We start from the raw sequence: 16457 nt of genomic DNA, 5'->3' as shown, positions 1-16457 counted from the left end.
GAAAGTTAAAATGAATTAAATGCATATGAAAATGAATTTTTCTAAAATGACACCTAAGTTTCTATGACTTTAAAATCCAAAAACTATTAAATCAGCTTTATCACACACTCTCCAATAAAGAAAAAACTGTACATCAAAATAACAGAAGTCAAAAGAATAACAGTGAGAAACTTCCAGGAAGAAAAACAAGGGACTCTCTCTTCTCTTCCAGAAAAATAGCTAAAGGACAGGCTAAAATGGCCTGGAAAAAGATCTTCCAGGGTTTAGGACACCAGATGAAGGCTGGATACCACCCAAAAGAGAAAGAGGCAAAGGAGGGGAATTACAGAGGCAAACTATGAGTTGAAACCAGCAGCTGCTACTGCCGGCACCCTCCTTCACACTAAAGACACTTTAGGATTCCAGGCTTCTGAATGGGATATAAAAAGGGTTCCAGGGATGTACCACCCTAGGAAAGGGGAGAGAGAGGAACAGCCTAAGGCTGACTCAGTTTTTGACCCATAAATTTGGTCTGCTGTGTCCCAGGAACCTTTCCAGGCTGGGTGGGGCCATGCTTTTGTTTGCTTTAGGAGCCTCCAAGAGGCTAAAGAGATACGACCCTCCCAATCTACTTCTCTATTAATGGGGAAAATTATTGACGACAGAGAGGTTAGTGGAATTATTTCTTACCCAGGGAAAAGGTAGGCGGCTGCCAGAGAAGGCTGGAGAACTATCTCTGAGAAAGTTTGAATCACAAGGCTCTTAGCGACCAGGCAGGAACATCTATCACACTGATCAGGTCTGTGTTGCAGCAAACACACTCTAACAAGGCACTGAATTGAGAGGGCTGCCAAAGATCGCCATCTGCTGGCAGATCAAGGAAGTGCATGTGAGATAATTAAGAACGAGAGGTTTTTCCCAGCCTTTATTGCTGTTCTTCCCAACGCCCTGGGACGCAGGTATGCAAGGCATTTCTGGGTCCAGAGCCCAGTTTTGAGCAATAACAGGGACAATCCTAATGATCGAGGTCAAACCAAGAATCAAAGAGCAGAAATAACACACAGCTTCCTGATACTAAATCTCTATGAAACAGAAAGAAATTGAGCATCTAACTAAACTACCATCTTAATCAAATCCCTAGACATCAGCAAAATAGTATGAGCCATACTGAGAATGGAAGACATGGCCAAGAAAAGGAATATATAAAGGTCCCAGAAGAGTTGCAGGATTTGAGACAACTAATTAATGAGATGCACACAAATTTCCTAAATCAAATTAATGAGATGAGACAATATGGCTAAAGAAATGAACATCATCAAGAGGACACTGAGTGAGCACAAAGAAGAATCTGAAATCCTGAGTGAAGAACTAACAAAACGATTGGGAATGAAAGACACAATAGGCGAGTTCAAAAACACATGAGAGGCATACAACAGCCGACATGAAATGATAGAAAAAAGAGTAAGTGATACAGAAGACAGAACAGCTGAAATTGAAAAAGGAAAGAACAGAGAGAGAAAAGAATGGAAAAAATTGAGCAGGGGTTCACAGGGAGTTGAATGACAACATGAAACACAAAGACATACATGTCATGGGAGTTCCAGAAGAATAAGAGAAGGGAAAAGGAGAAGAAAGAGTATTTGAGGAAATAATAGGTGAAAACTTCACAAGAAATGAACTTACATGTCTAAGAAGTGCACTATACACCAATTAGAATAATCCAAATAGACCTACTCCAAGACAAATGCTACTAAGAATGTCAAATGTCAAGGATAAAGAGATGGCAAGGGAGAAGCAAATCATCACATACAAGGGATGCCCAGTAAGACCTAGCCTAGATTTCTCTTCAGAAACCATGGAGGCAAGAAGACAGTGGTATGATACAATTAGGATACTGAAAGGTAAAAACTGTCTGCTGAGAATTCTTTATCCAGCAAAGCTGTCCTTCAAATATGAAGGTGAGTATAGATTATTCACAAACAAACAGAACATAACAGAGTTTGCAAAAAAGAATCCACCTTTGCAGGAAATTTTAAAGGAAGCCTTAGAACTGAAATAAAAGGCAGGAGAGAGAAACCTGGAAAAGAATATAGAAGAAAGAATAGCAGAAAGGATAACCAAAAGAGTGAAAAGACTGAAATTAATATGATGACATATGAAAACCAAAGATGAAAATGGTGGAAGTATATAATGCATTTTCAGTCATATCATTGAATGTGAATGGATTAAACTCCCCATTCAAAATATAAAGGCTGGGAAGCAGATGTGGCTCAGGTGACTGGGCTCCTCCCTACCAAATGAGGCGCCTCCTAACAAAGATAGAGAGTTGGCATGACAGGCAGGCACAGCAAGCTGACACAAGAAACACAGAGTTTTGAAAAAACATAATGAGAGACACAACAAAGCAGGGAGCATAGGCTCCCAGTGCCTCCTAAAGGAGACAGGAAGCTGACGCAGTAAGAGATACAGGGAAGAAAAATATAATGAGAGATACAACAAAAAGTAGGGAGCGGAAGAGGCTCAAGTGATTAGGTACCTTCCTTCCACATCAGAGGTCCTGGGTTTGGCTCCCAGTGCCCCATAAAGAAACAAGGAAGACAAACAGACACAGCAAGTGCAAACAACAACAAGGGGCTGGAGAGAAATAAATATTTAAAATAAATCTATAAAAAAAAAGATACAGGCTGACAGAATGGGTAAAAAATCGATGAGCCATCCATACACAGCTTACAAGAGACTCACCTTTGACCCCCCCAGAGATAAGAACCACTGAAAGTGAAAGGTTGGAAAAAGATACTCCATGCAAATAGTAACCAAAAAATAGCAGGGGCAGTTAAACTACTATCAGGTAAAACAGACTTTAAATGCAAAAAAGGTTCCAAGACGTACCAAAGGCCATTATATATTAATAAAAGGGGCAATCCACCAGGAAGATATAAGAGTCATAAATATCTATGCACCTAAGCAGGGTACCCCAAAACACTTGAGACAAACTCTGGTGAAACTGAAGAGAGAAACAGACATCTCTATAATAATCATTGGAAATTTCAACACACCACTCACATAATTAGGCAGAAGTAGACAGAAGATGAACAAGGAAACAGAGATCTTGAACACTATGATAAACAAGCTAGACCTAACAGAATATACAGAACATTGCATCCAAACTCAGCAGGATATATATACATTCTTCTCAAGTACCCATGGATCCTTCTTCATGATAGACCACATGCAGCTCTCAATAAATATAAAAAGATTGAAATTATATAAAGCATCCTTTCAGATCATAATGGAATGAAGCTGGAAATCAATAAAAGACATGAAATAGGTAAATTTGCCAATGTATGGAGGTTAAACAACACACTCCTAAATAATCAGTGGGTCAAAGAAGAAATTGCAAGTAAAATCAGTAAATATATTGAAACAAACGTAAACGAGAACACAACTTATCAAAACTTATGGGACACAGTGAAAGCAGTCTCGAAAGGGATACTTACAGCCCTAAATGCCCATATTAAAAAAGAAGAAAGAGCTAAACTCAAAGATTTATTTGAACAACTAGAGAAACTAGAAAAAGAACAGAAAAGCAATCCCAAATCCAGCAGAAGGAAGAAAGAATAAAATTATACAAAATAAATGAAATTGAAAATAAAAAATAGAGAAAACCAATAAAACCAAAAGCTGTTTCTTTAAGAAGATCAACAATCAGAAATAAAGGTGGGAAGTTATGACTGACTCCACATAAATAAAAAGGATAAGAGAATATTATGAGAAACTGTATGCCAACAAAGTAAGATAACCTAGATAAAATGCACAAATTTCTAGAAATGCACAACCTACACTGATGCAACAAGAAATAGAAGAACTTAACAAACCAATCATATTTAAAGAGATTGAATACATCATCAAAAATCTCCCAAAATACAACGTAAACGGTAATCTATGCAGTGTAGCAGTGCTTCAAAATGCAAATACAATGAATGTGCCACACTGAAGAAAGAGGTTGATGTGGGAGGAGTGGGGGTGGGGGGTTGGGGAGTGGGGTATATAGGAACCTCATTTTTTAAAGTAACATTTTGTATGATCTATCTTCTTTAAAAAAAAAAGATAATTAAAAAATGTGCTAAAAAAAAAAGTCAAGGAAACCACCTTCCTTTGCATAACTTGTTTGGAATGCATGAATAATTCCTGTGTGTGTGTGTGTGTGTGTGTGTGTGTGTGTGTGTTCCCCTTTCACCTGGGATGCTAGGCGAGCTCTATGTACTGATAACGGCCCTCATACCTGCTATGGATCCTTCCATTAATCTGTGTCCAGGACCAGAAACTTCCAGCTTCTTAGTGATTAACATTTTATAATGTTCAAATGCCTTAAACTGGATTGCACCATAGGGAAAGATTTTCATCATCATTGCAACATTTCCTTTATACAATCCAAGGCATCCTTTCTTTTGGGATTCCTTCTACATTCTACGTAATGTAGAAAACGTTCCTAAATGTTTGTAATGGTGATTGTGTGCTTGTAATAAATCCTTTACTCCACTCCCCCCCCCAAAAAAAACCTCCCAACAGAAAAGTCCAGGACCAGTTGGCTTCACAGGTGAATTCTACCAAGAATTTCAAAAACAATTAACACCAATCTTGTTTAAAGTATTCCAAAACACTGAAGAGGATGGAAAATTATCCAACACATTTTATGAAGCCAACACCCTAATATCAACAGCTAGATAAAGATACGACAAGAAAATTACAGACCAATATCTCTAATGAACACTGGTGTAAAAATTCTCAACAAAATACCTGCAAACTGAATCCAAGAGCATATCAAAGACTTATACATCATGACCAAGTAGGGTTCATTTCTGTTATGCAAGGCTGGTACAATATAAAATCAGTCAACATAATTAACCACATTAACCAATTGATGGAAAAAAACCATATGACCATCTTTTTTTTTATCGTCACCTAAATAGCCATTTTCTTTCTTTTTATTTAAATGTTATTATATTTTTAATTATATTTTTTAAAATTTAATAGATCACACAAAACTTTACCTTAAAAGACATAAGAGGTTCTCATATACCCCACTCCCCACCCCATTTTTTTGAAGATACATAGATCACAAAAAATGTTACATTAAAAAACGTAAGAGGTTTCCATATACCGCTCTCCCCCACCCCATTCCTCCCACATCAACAACCTCTTTCATCAGTGAAATGTGGCACATCATTGCATTTGGTGAATACATTTTGGAGCACTGCTGCACTGCAAAGATTACAGTTTACATTGTAGTTTACATTCTTCTCCAGTACATTCAGTGGGTTATGACAGGATATATTATGTCCAGCATGTGTCCCTGCAATATCGATATATTTAGGACAACTCCAAGTCCCGAAAATGCCCTCACACCACACTCTTCTTCCCTCTCCCTGCTCTCAGCAACTACCATGGCCACCTTCTCCACATCAGTGCTACAATTTCTTCCACTACTAGTCACAATAGTTTTATAGTAGAATACCAGTTAAATCCACTCTAATCCATATTTTATTCCTCTATCTTGTGGACCCTGGGATGGTGGTGCCCACTCCACCTCTACATTGAGAGGGGGCTTAGATTCCACATGGATGAAGGATGCCATTCTCCTGCTTGCAGTTGCAGGCACTCTCGGTTCCCTGGTGTAGTGGATGGCCATCTTCACGTCCCTGTTAGCTGACCTGGGTAAGTCCAATGAACCAGAGAGTAGGAGTTGCAACTCTGCTGAGGCTCAGAGCCCAGCTGGCACATGGACAGTTCAGAGATTCAAGTCTCCTGAGTATACACTAACCCTAGCGCCAACCACAGGTTCAGTAAAAGTGACAGAAGAGGCATGTGTAGAAAGGTCATATCTGAATCCAACACCATCACACTCAAGAACACAAATTCCAAAGTAGGGCCCACTGACATGGCACTGAACTCCAGAGCCATCTGCCATGACCATAGAATCTGTGTGTCTCTATAGCCCTAAGGAGCACCAGTACCTGGGGTTGTATATACTTTGGCTGTCTCTTGGATCCTGCTGAGGTGTGCGTAAGCACGACCTCTCTGATGATCTCCCAGCTCTTTTTTGAAGACTCTTAATCAACACAGAAAAGGCTTTCGACAAAAATCCAGCATTCTTTCTTGAAAGAGACACCGCAAAAGACAGGAACAGAAGGAAAATTACTCTATATGATAAAGGCATAAAGGAAAAACCCACAGCCATCATCGTACTCAATGGGGAAAGGGTGAAAGCTTTCCCTCTAAGATCGGGAACAGACAAGGATATCTGCCCACTGTTACCACTGTTATTCAACATTGTACTAGAAGTTCTAGCTAGAGCAATTTGAATAGAAAAAAAATTAAAGGCACCCAAATAGGAAAAGAGGAAGTAAAACTCTCACTATTTGTAGATGACATGATTCTATATTTAGAAAATTATGAAAAGTCTAAGACAAAGAACTTCAGCTAATAAATGAGTTCAGAAAAGTGGCATTTTTGTACACTAGTATTGAACAAACTGAGGAGGAAAGCAGGGGAAAAATTCAACTTACAATAACAACAAAAAGACTCAAATACCTAGGAATCAATTTAACCAAAGAAGTATAGGACCTATATGCAGAAAACTACAAAACAATAGTAAAGAAATCAATGAAGACCTAAACAAATGGAAATACATTCCATGTTCATTGATTGGAAAACTAAATATCATGAAGATGTCAATCCTACCCAAACTGACTTATAGATTCAATACAATACCAATCACAATTCCAACAGCCTACTTTACAGAAACAGAAAAGGAAACTGCCAAATTCTTTTGGAAGGGAAAGTGCACCCAAATAGCCAAAAGCATTCTAAAAAAGAAGAGAGACATGGAAGGAATTTCACTGCCTGACTTGAAACTTATTACAAAGCTACAGTAGTCAAAACTGTATGGTGCTAGTATAAAGGCAGACATTGATGGGTGGAATAGAATTGAGCATCCAGAAATACAGTGTCATCTCTATGTCCAACTTGTTTTTGACAAACCTACCAAGTCCATGTTAACGGGACAGAACAGTTTCTTCAACAAATGGTGTTGGGAGAACTGGATATCTATAACCAAAATATTGAAAGAGGACTCCTCTCATTCTCTATACAATAATCAACTCGATATGAATCAAAGATCTAAATATAAAAGTCAGGATCATAAAACTACTAGAAGAAAATGTAGGGTAACATCTTAAAGACCTTGTGGTAGGTGCTTGTTTCTTGGACTTTACATCCAAAGCACATGCAACAAAAGAAAATAATAGATAAATGGGATCTCCTCAAAATTAAACACTTTTGCACCTCAGAGGACTTTGTCAAAAGAGTGAAAAGCGGGGCGGATGACTTGGCCCAGTAGTTAGGGCATCCGTCTACCACATGGGAGGTCCGCGGTTCAAACCCCGGGCCTCCTTGACCCGTGTGGAGCTGGCCCATGCGCAGTGCTGATGCACGCAAGGAGTGCCCTGCCATGCAGGGGTGTCCCCTGCGTAGGGGAGCCCCACGCGCAAGGAGTGTGCCCCGTAAGAAGAGCCGAGCCGCCCAGCATGAAAGAAAGTGCAGCCTGCCTAGGAATGGTGCTGCACACACAGAGAGATGACATAACAAGATGACGCAACAAAAAGAAACACAGATTCCCGTGCCGCTGACAACAACAGAAGCAGACAAAGAAGATGCAGCAAATAGACACAGAGAACAGACTACTGGGGTGGGGGAGTGGGAAGGAGAGAGAAATAAATAAATTAATTTAAAAAAAAAAAAGAGTGAAAAGGCAGCCAACTCAAAGGGAGAAAATATTTGGAAATTACATGTCTGATAAGGGTGTAATATCCATGATATAAAATAGATGTTAGAACTCAACAATATTAAGACAAATGACCCAATTAAAAAATGAGAAAAAGACTTGAATAGACATTTGTTCAAGGAAGAAATACAAATGGAAAAAAAAGAAACAAATGAAAAAATGTTCTACATCACCCCTGATTAGGGAAATGCAACTCACATCTATAACAAGATATCATTTCTCATCTATCAGAATTACCACTATTAAAAGGGCAGAGAACTACAAGTGTTGGAGAGGATGTGGAGAGACAAGAACACTTATTCACTGTTGGTGGGAATGAAGAATGGTATAGCCACTGTGGAAGATTGTTTGGCAGTTCCTAACGAAATTGAATATAGATTTGCCGGAGGACCGTGCAAGACCGCTACTGAGTATATACCCAAGAATTGAGAGCAGTGACACAAATAGACATCTGCACACCTACATTCATAGAGGCATTATTCATGATTGCCAAAAGATGGAAACAATCCACGTGCCCATCAACCGATGAAAATGGATAAACAAACTGTGGTGTATTTACATGATGGAATATTATGCAGCTATAAGAAGAAATGAAACCACAAAGCCTATGAGAACACGGATGAACCTGGAGGACATTAGTTGAGTGAAGTAAGCCAGACACAAAAAGACAAATGCTATATAATTGCATTCCTATAAACTAGATATAAAGTATAACATTTGTACAATTCCATTTATATAAAATGCAAATATAAATCAATATATAAAGACAAAATTTGATTAGTGGTTATGTAGGGGTAGGGAAGTCATACTAAGGGGTATGGAGATTTTCTCTCAGGGGTAATGAAGTAATTCTAAATTTTTTTGTGATGATGAATGCACAACATTGTGATTATACTAAAAGTCATTGATTATACACTTAAGGTACAACATATTGGTATGTGAATATATCTCAATACAACTGCTTAAAAAAATTTTTGTGCAAGAATAGCCAGAATAGCAGCTATGTACAGTTGGGGAAAGATTGAGATTGAGAGGTGAAGAATTTTCTTGTTTGTCTGTTTTTGCTTATTATTATTACCGAAATAATGAAAATGCTCTAATAATGATTAAAGTGATGAATGCACAACCATGTGATTATACCAAGTACCTCTGTACACTTTGGAAGAAATGTATTTTTTATTAATATATATCAATAAAATTGATGTTAGAAAAAATGTAACATAGGACTATACAGCACAGTAAAACCACATGTGAAATATGAATATGGGTAATATTGTGCATATAAGACTGTTTTTCTTTGTAACTAAACAAATGTACATTACTGTTATGAAATGTTAGTATCAGAGAAAAAAACCACCATTATGATAAGTGAAAGAAACCAGACACAAAGTGCTACATATTGTATGATTCCATTTATATAAAATGTAAATATAAATCAATTATAAAGATAAAACTATATTAGTGGTTACATAGGGCTATAAAAGGCAGCTTAGGGGTGTGGAGATTTTCTTTTTGGAGTAATGAAATTATTCTAAAATTTTTTGTGGTGATGAATGCACAACATTGTGATTACACTAAAAGCCACTGATTATACACATTGGATTAATTGTATGGTATGTGAATATATCTCAATAAAACTGCTTTAAAAGAAAATGTTCAAGAATAGCCAGAAATCTCAGCTATGTACAGCAGATTGCAGAGAGATTGAGAAGTGTTGAATGTGTTTTTGTTCTTCTGTTTTTTATTATTATTGAAATAATGACAATTCTCTAATAATGATTAAAGTGATGAATGCACAACTATGTGATATATATCAAATACCATTGATTGTATACTTTGGATGGATTATATGCTTTATTAATATGTATCAGTAAAACAGATTTGTTTAGGAAAAAAAATAAAAGAATAACAGTGAAAAAAAATTAGTGTAAATTCAGTACCTATAACATGGTAGAAAAATTCCGTGTGTCCACATTGTGTCTGAAAGAAGGCATACGTATCCTTTGGAAAAATGGCCAAGGTTACAATTCTTATATGTAAAGAGTAGAGTTAGGAGAAGCATACCAGCTAAATTTAAAAGCAAAACATAACACCCAGATCTGGATTTCTGATGAAAGAGTAAGATGACAAGATTCAATGATCTCTTCATTGTTCCATTTATCTAATGAGATTTCTATTGACAACTGTAATCTCATTTGTCAAATGGTATCAAAAAGAGAATGAGGTCTCCTTCCCGGGTAGAGAAGAAATAGATTAACTCCACAGTTGACAATTCGTCAAGCTCCACAATTGTCAGATGCATAAAGAAACAACAAAGAACCAAAGCCCTGTAAAAGAAATGGGACTTACTGAACCAGATGACGTACACAGAAAGAATAGTAAGATGGACATTTTAAAGGGCTCTATATCGTATCTAGTAGTGTTTTGAACATAGGAGTTTCATAATAAATGTTTCAGAGGTAGAAGAGCATTTAAAGATTCCTATAATGTTCTCTAAGTAGTTCCTAACTTCCAATATTTTATTTCCTTTTTATTTCCTTATTTTTCCCTTTTTCTTAACATTAATTTCCCAACATTATGGTGTTCTTTCTAAAAAGAGTATTCATGTATTAAAAAAAAAAAAAACCACTACCATACATATCTGTGCTGTGCGTAAGGTCTGAGAAAGAGAACCCTCATATGAGCTGACATCAAGTATAAATATAAATGACAACACTGAGTATAGAACATTTAAGGAAAAGAAGTAAATGAATAAATAGTTTATAAAAAGTGAACAATATGTTTTGTTGTTTCTTCTCACATACAACCATACTGGCAATCCTGATGGGGTTAATAAGGGGAGATAACCCTTTCTTTTATAGAACAGTACTGAACCTTTTCTTAAAAGATCTGAAAACCACACACCTCAGACTCAGTTTAGCCTCCAAACACAAATACTACTGTAGCTACTCAATATATAAAGGCTGCTAAGAAATAATATATAGTAATGACAGTTATCAACACATTTCAAACTTTATTTAAAAGTCACAAAAGCAATTACAAGGTCATCAGCAAATACTTTCTAAGAACTGCAAATCATGCTTCATAGAATTGAAACAATATCTTGCCTGCCCAGACCCCCACTGTAACTGGTATGCTCACTGAGAGGCATAGCAGAAAGAAGTGAGATATGGTTGTTAATTAGTTTACAAGTGGAATTTAATATAGAAAGGGGCAAGTATTAAAGAGTTTTTAATATTTATCTTCTGGAACAATTTTATACTGAATAAAGCTAGGAAAAAGCTCAGTATAAATAACCATGTTAAATAGGCTCAAAGGAAAGATTTTTATTTTTGTTTTATTCCTTCTACCCCAGGAGGTTTCACTCCTTTGTTTCAATAAAGTAAGCAAAAAATATACTTAATATGAAAACTTATAGCTTACTTCTTGTAAAGCAAAGGGAAGTCTATCTAATCTATTATTTAGCCTCTTTATTACTTATTGTTTTAGGAAGCAACAACTCTTACCAAGAAGTTCTATATGTCAGAATAGCTCAACCTGTAAGTAAGTTCTGAGGGAATTAATTCATGCCAAATGAACCTCTAATGTTCCCTCCTCTTCACCTAACTCATTGTTTTTTGAATTTTTACAAAATGTTAACATTAGTTAAAGAAGCAAACCTTTCAGCCTCTATGGCAAGCAAACCATTAGAAATGTATGAAATTAAAAATAATTCCTGGGAAGTGGACTTGTCCCAATGGATAGGGCGTCCACCTACCACATGGGAGGTCCACGGCTCAAACCCCAGGCCTCCTAGACCCATGTGGAGCTGGCCCATGTGCAGTGCTGATGCGTGCAAGGAGTGCCCTGCCATGCAGGGGTGTGCCTCGTGTAGGGGAGCCCCATGTGCAAGGAGTGCCTCCCACAAGGAGAGCTGCCCAGTGCGAAAGAAAGTGCAGCCTGCCCAAGAATGGCGCCACACACAAAGAGAGCTGACACAGCAAGATGACGCAACAAAAAGAAACACAGATTCCCAGTGCTGCTGATAAGGATAGAAGCAGTCACAGAAGAACACACAGTGACTGGACACTGTGACAACCAGGAGGGGAGGGAGGGGATAAATAAAAAAATAAATCTTAAAAATAAATAAATAAATAAATAAAAATAACTCCTGGGAAGTGGATGTGGCTCAACTGATAGAGCGTCCACCTACCATATAGGAGGTCCAGGGTTCGATACCCAGGGCCTCCAGGCCTGTGTGGTGAGCTGGTCCACGTGCAGTGCTGCCATGTGCCAGAGTGCTGTGCCATGCAGGGGTGTCGCCCCCTAGGGGTGCCCCATGTGCAAGGAGTGCGCCCTGTGCAGAAAAAAAAGGGCAGACTGCTCAGGAGCGGCGCCGCACACGGAGCGCTGACACAGCAAGATGATTCAATGAAGAGACATAGATTTTCAGTGCCGCCTGACAAGAATGCAGGCAGACACAGAAGAACACACAGTGAATGGACAATGGGAGGGGGAGGGGAGAGAAATAAATAGAAATAAATAAAAATAAATCTTTAAAAAAAAAACACACACACAAGAAAACCCCTCCTCTTTGAAGTTAGGAAAAAGTCACATAAAACATTGGGAATATTCCAATTTAACTCTGAGCTCAAACTTTAATTGCTACTCATATTGTAGAAAATAATTTTTAGTTTCCCTAAATCATAGGAGTGTATTATCTTAAGGAGACTGGATATATTAAAAGGTATTCAAAAGCAACTGTATTTACTTAGATATATATCTTGTCAATTTGAGTCAATCATATCTTTAGCTTCATGAAGTAAATATACAGTTTTCTTAAATAATGAAAATAAAGAATAACATGAGAATGGGAAAAATGGAGTACCTCCTCTGAAAGTATATAAGGAATTAGTTTATTCCCCAGTTGGTGGCATTTATCATTCATATAATCCCCCTCCCCTACTCTTCTCCATCTATGTTCCTGACTATATCTACTAAAAAAGTAAATGCTGAGTGGATATATGGGGCCATGACATAGAAGGTTCACACAGATATTCAATGTTGGTGCTAGGTAGTTAAGAAAGGGATAAAAGATAGGGTCTAGGGTTAGAGATCAGAATAGCCTATACTATCTGTGTGAGTATTCTGGCTATTCCAATTTAAAAATAAACTGCCTTTCTAAAAGTTTATGTTATTTAGAACACTGAGTTTTCTCAAAAGTTAAAGTTTACATCTGATAATTACAGGGTTTCAGATGAGCATAAATGCCTATTGAGAATTCAAGCTACAGGTGCTGGAAACTAAGATTTCAAATGTATCTGTGAAAACCAAAATATAATTAAAATTTTTGCTATAATTTATTGGGTATATAATATGTTGCAGGTACTATGCTTAACTTTTAAAATATTATCATGAACAACTTTATGAGAACCAGTGTTACCCACATTTCAAACAAGAGGAAACTGATGCTTAGAGTGGTTAAGTAGTTTGCTATAGGTCACATGGCAGGAAATAACCAAGCCTGCATTCACACAACTAGGCCTGCCTGATTTCATAGCCCACTGTTAATAATAATAATATAGTCTGCTGCTTTGCAACCTCAATATAAGAAGAGTTGCTTGTGAGGAATGACATGGCCTGGGACATTGTCTAGACACAGGGATATTACAATGTCTGCACAACTGTAACGTTTTGGCCTCTCCGGAAGCATTAGCTCAACTGGAGAATATCTATAGCCTGAAAAATGAGAACACTGTCCTGGTTTCAGTCTTTTGTGGACCTCAGAAAATTATGTTCTTAAGCTAATACATTCCTGTGCATGTAAGCCTATTTTATCTTGGACCTTTTGGTTAGATTCAGTTAGGGATCTTTTGATTAGATCACTTTTGGTTAGATTGCTTTAGGGCCTTTAATGGGGCTACTTCAGTGAGGCGTGACCCAGAGTGGGTTTTGGCACCTCTATTGTACTCTTATATATACAAAGAACTGAAAGCAGAAATACAGAGAGAAAGACAGCTGCCATTTTAACCCTGCCATGTTAGAGAGGACTCCAGGATTGCCTAAAGCCATTGAAAGACCCTCAGAGGCTAAGATCAGTGGAGCAGCCAGAAGCTGAAGAGACATAACCTGGGAAGAGACAAGTCATATGCCTGAGAGCTCACAGCTGAGCTCGGGGAGAAAGTGAGCCTAGAGGAGAAGGCCGAGTCTGCTCACCATTTTGCCTTGTCGCAGGAGTACAGGATCAGCTGGCAGACAACTTTTGGTGAGATAGTATCTCTGAGGAAGCCCTGATTTGGACATTTTCATAGTTTCAGAATTCTAAGATTTCAACCTAATACATTCCTATTATAACAGTCAACCTATTCTGGTATTTTTGCATTGGCACCCTTTAGCAAACTAAAACACGAATCAGATAGAGATCAATAATGTCAACAATCTCATGAAATGTGGCAAAGGGAATATTATCTGCTCTTGGGAAGTTGCTGTTTCCAAAATGTGTATAAAATGCATTAGCATGTGACATTCTCAAACACTACTTACACGCTTAAATAAGAGTAAGAAGGTTTTTTTTAAAGTCTGAGAAGACTGAAAGCTTTCACAGACAAAAAGAAACTTACCTTTGGAAATCAGCAACCAGCTTGACATCAGCTATGACCATCTTATGTTCAATAATCATGTGCTTTAGAAGTTTGTCTTGCTCAGCCACAGGAAAATGTTCTTCACAGAAAATGCAAGGCACAGATGGACAACCTTCTAAAGTGGTAGTGCCACCTGGACTTTCTGGCAGGGAAAGCGGCTCCAGGATACAATCCTTACTGTCTAAGAGAGAGATTAAAAAAGAGAGAGAGAGTGAAAAAGAAAAAAGGAAAGCTGAAACCCAGTCTTTGGAAGGATGATTTCTCACCTCCTGCATTAAAAGGATCCTTAAGATATTTATGTATCTCCAAAAAGAAAAAAACATCATTATCTCATGTTAGAGTAGGATACTTTATCATTTTAAACAGCTTCTGCAACCCGGAGGCTGGGAGTACTGCAAAGCAGCTCAAACTCCACTTGCTAGTTTGAATGGGGGAAAACTCTCTCAGGGCAGCTGTTCAAGCCTTCTTGGACCCTGGCCAATGGCAGCAGTACTGGGGTACTTGGAGGAGGAAAGCTGCAACACACTGGGTTAAGGTTCTAAGGCCCAGTTGTGACCTATGGCTGAGAGTCATCACACTAAGGGAAGTAAATGGTATATTTTGAGGCTACAGATGAAGCCAGGCCAACCTTTTAATTTGCTTCCTATTGCACCTGCAAACTCTTTTCTGTTTCTGATTATTTTTCATGTGCAAAGATGAATGCTTGTATACTGGATTGACACATGTGCAGGGTGGCCCAGATGGAAGTTTTCGATGTTGATTTATGTGTATCATTTGCTTATTGTACAACGATGTATCATAATTCAGGCTCTTGCAAACAAGGAGATGAACGTTAATTTACTAGACATATGGGGTAAATGTTTTTCCTGTCTGGGCTATGTCTTTACCTAACATTGCCTAGAGTATCTTCAAGAGGTGAGGTTGGTAAGATCCACAGCTCCAAACTCAGGGTCTCCAAGTACAGCCAGCTGCATCTTGAGCACCCTTAGTCTGTTAGGGAGGAAGGCTAGACTTGTCACCTTATGCAGTCTAATTAGTAACCAGGTATTTAGGTTAAGACATTTGACAAAAGGCAGAGAAACCTTCTTCAGAAAGACAGTTATTCACAGTCTTTTGAATTAGGTTACTATTAATTGTCCTGTTTTCATATCTTATTTTTACCTTATTTATTTTTATTTTTTAAGGCCTTCTTAATTGAATTATTCATTAAATAAGTCACTGGTGCCTTGCTGATCATGGCCTAAAAGTTAGATAAGTACTGTAAGGGACAGAATTCATTCACTCACACACTTGACAAAATTCAGCTCTTATCTATTGCATGCTGGTCTCTACTTTTGAAGGTTGAATGACATGGTCCTTACAGTCAAGGGTGAAGTACTCACAATTTGTTTAAAGATATATTAAAAGGATAAAGTGTGATGACAGATAATATACAAGGTTTATGGGAGCACAAAGATGGAGGAAGTCACCTAACTGAGCTAGAGATGGAAGACAATCCACGAAAGGTGACCTCTAATACATCACTTGGACACACTCTGCTCAGATTAGTTTGCTAATCAAATTGTTTATTTTTGTTTCATAAAATTAATCATTAATACTAGAGAAAGTGAAAACAAATGGTATATATTACAGAAGAGAGAATATTTAAAACACATAAGCACTTTAGAAGCATTAACAAAATCTATGTGTTACCAATTATTATATTTATTAAATTAGGTAATGGAATCAAGGAGTTCTAGAATTCTGTAATTCTTCAGTATAGATGAAATTCTACAAAATTTGGGAAGAGGATATGGCTCATCTGATGGAGTGTCCTCCTACCATATGGGAGGTCCAGGGTTCGGTACCCAGGGCCTCCTGGTCTGTGTGGTGAGCTGGCCCGTGTGCAGTGCTGCTGTGTGAGGGCCATGCCACGCAGGGATGTCACCCCCTCCCCCCGCAAGGAGTGCACCCCGCAAGGAGAGCCACCCTGCACAAAAAAAGTGCAGCCCACCCAGGAGTGGTGCCACATACAT

The 16457-nt window shown here is 37.9% G+C and overlaps 1 protein-coding gene across 2 annotated transcripts in view; it reads right to left on the bottom strand.

Moving 5' to 3' along the window:
* ZNF277 (zinc finger protein 277) overlaps positions 1-16457 on the bottom strand; it is a 134377-nt gene that overhangs the window by 48527 nt on the left and 69393 nt on the right. The window contains exon 2 of one of the 2 annotated variants that reach the window (XM_012526391.4): positions 14422-14623. In XM_012526391.4, the coding sequence (XP_012381845.2) occupies positions 14422-14623 (202 nt within the window). The remainder of the gene's footprint in view (positions 1-14421; positions 14624-16457) is intronic. The other variant, XM_058297215.2, reaches the window with a different exon arrangement.

The sequence above is a fragment of the Dasypus novemcinctus genome, chromosome 5 (genome assembly GCF_030445035.2).
Source record: "Dasypus novemcinctus isolate mDasNov1 chromosome 5, mDasNov1.1.hap2, whole genome shotgun sequence".
Lineage (NCBI taxonomy): Eukaryota > Metazoa > Chordata > Mammalia > Cingulata > Dasypodidae > Dasypus > Dasypus novemcinctus.
This window is presented reverse-complemented; position numbering and strand designations above follow the sequence as displayed.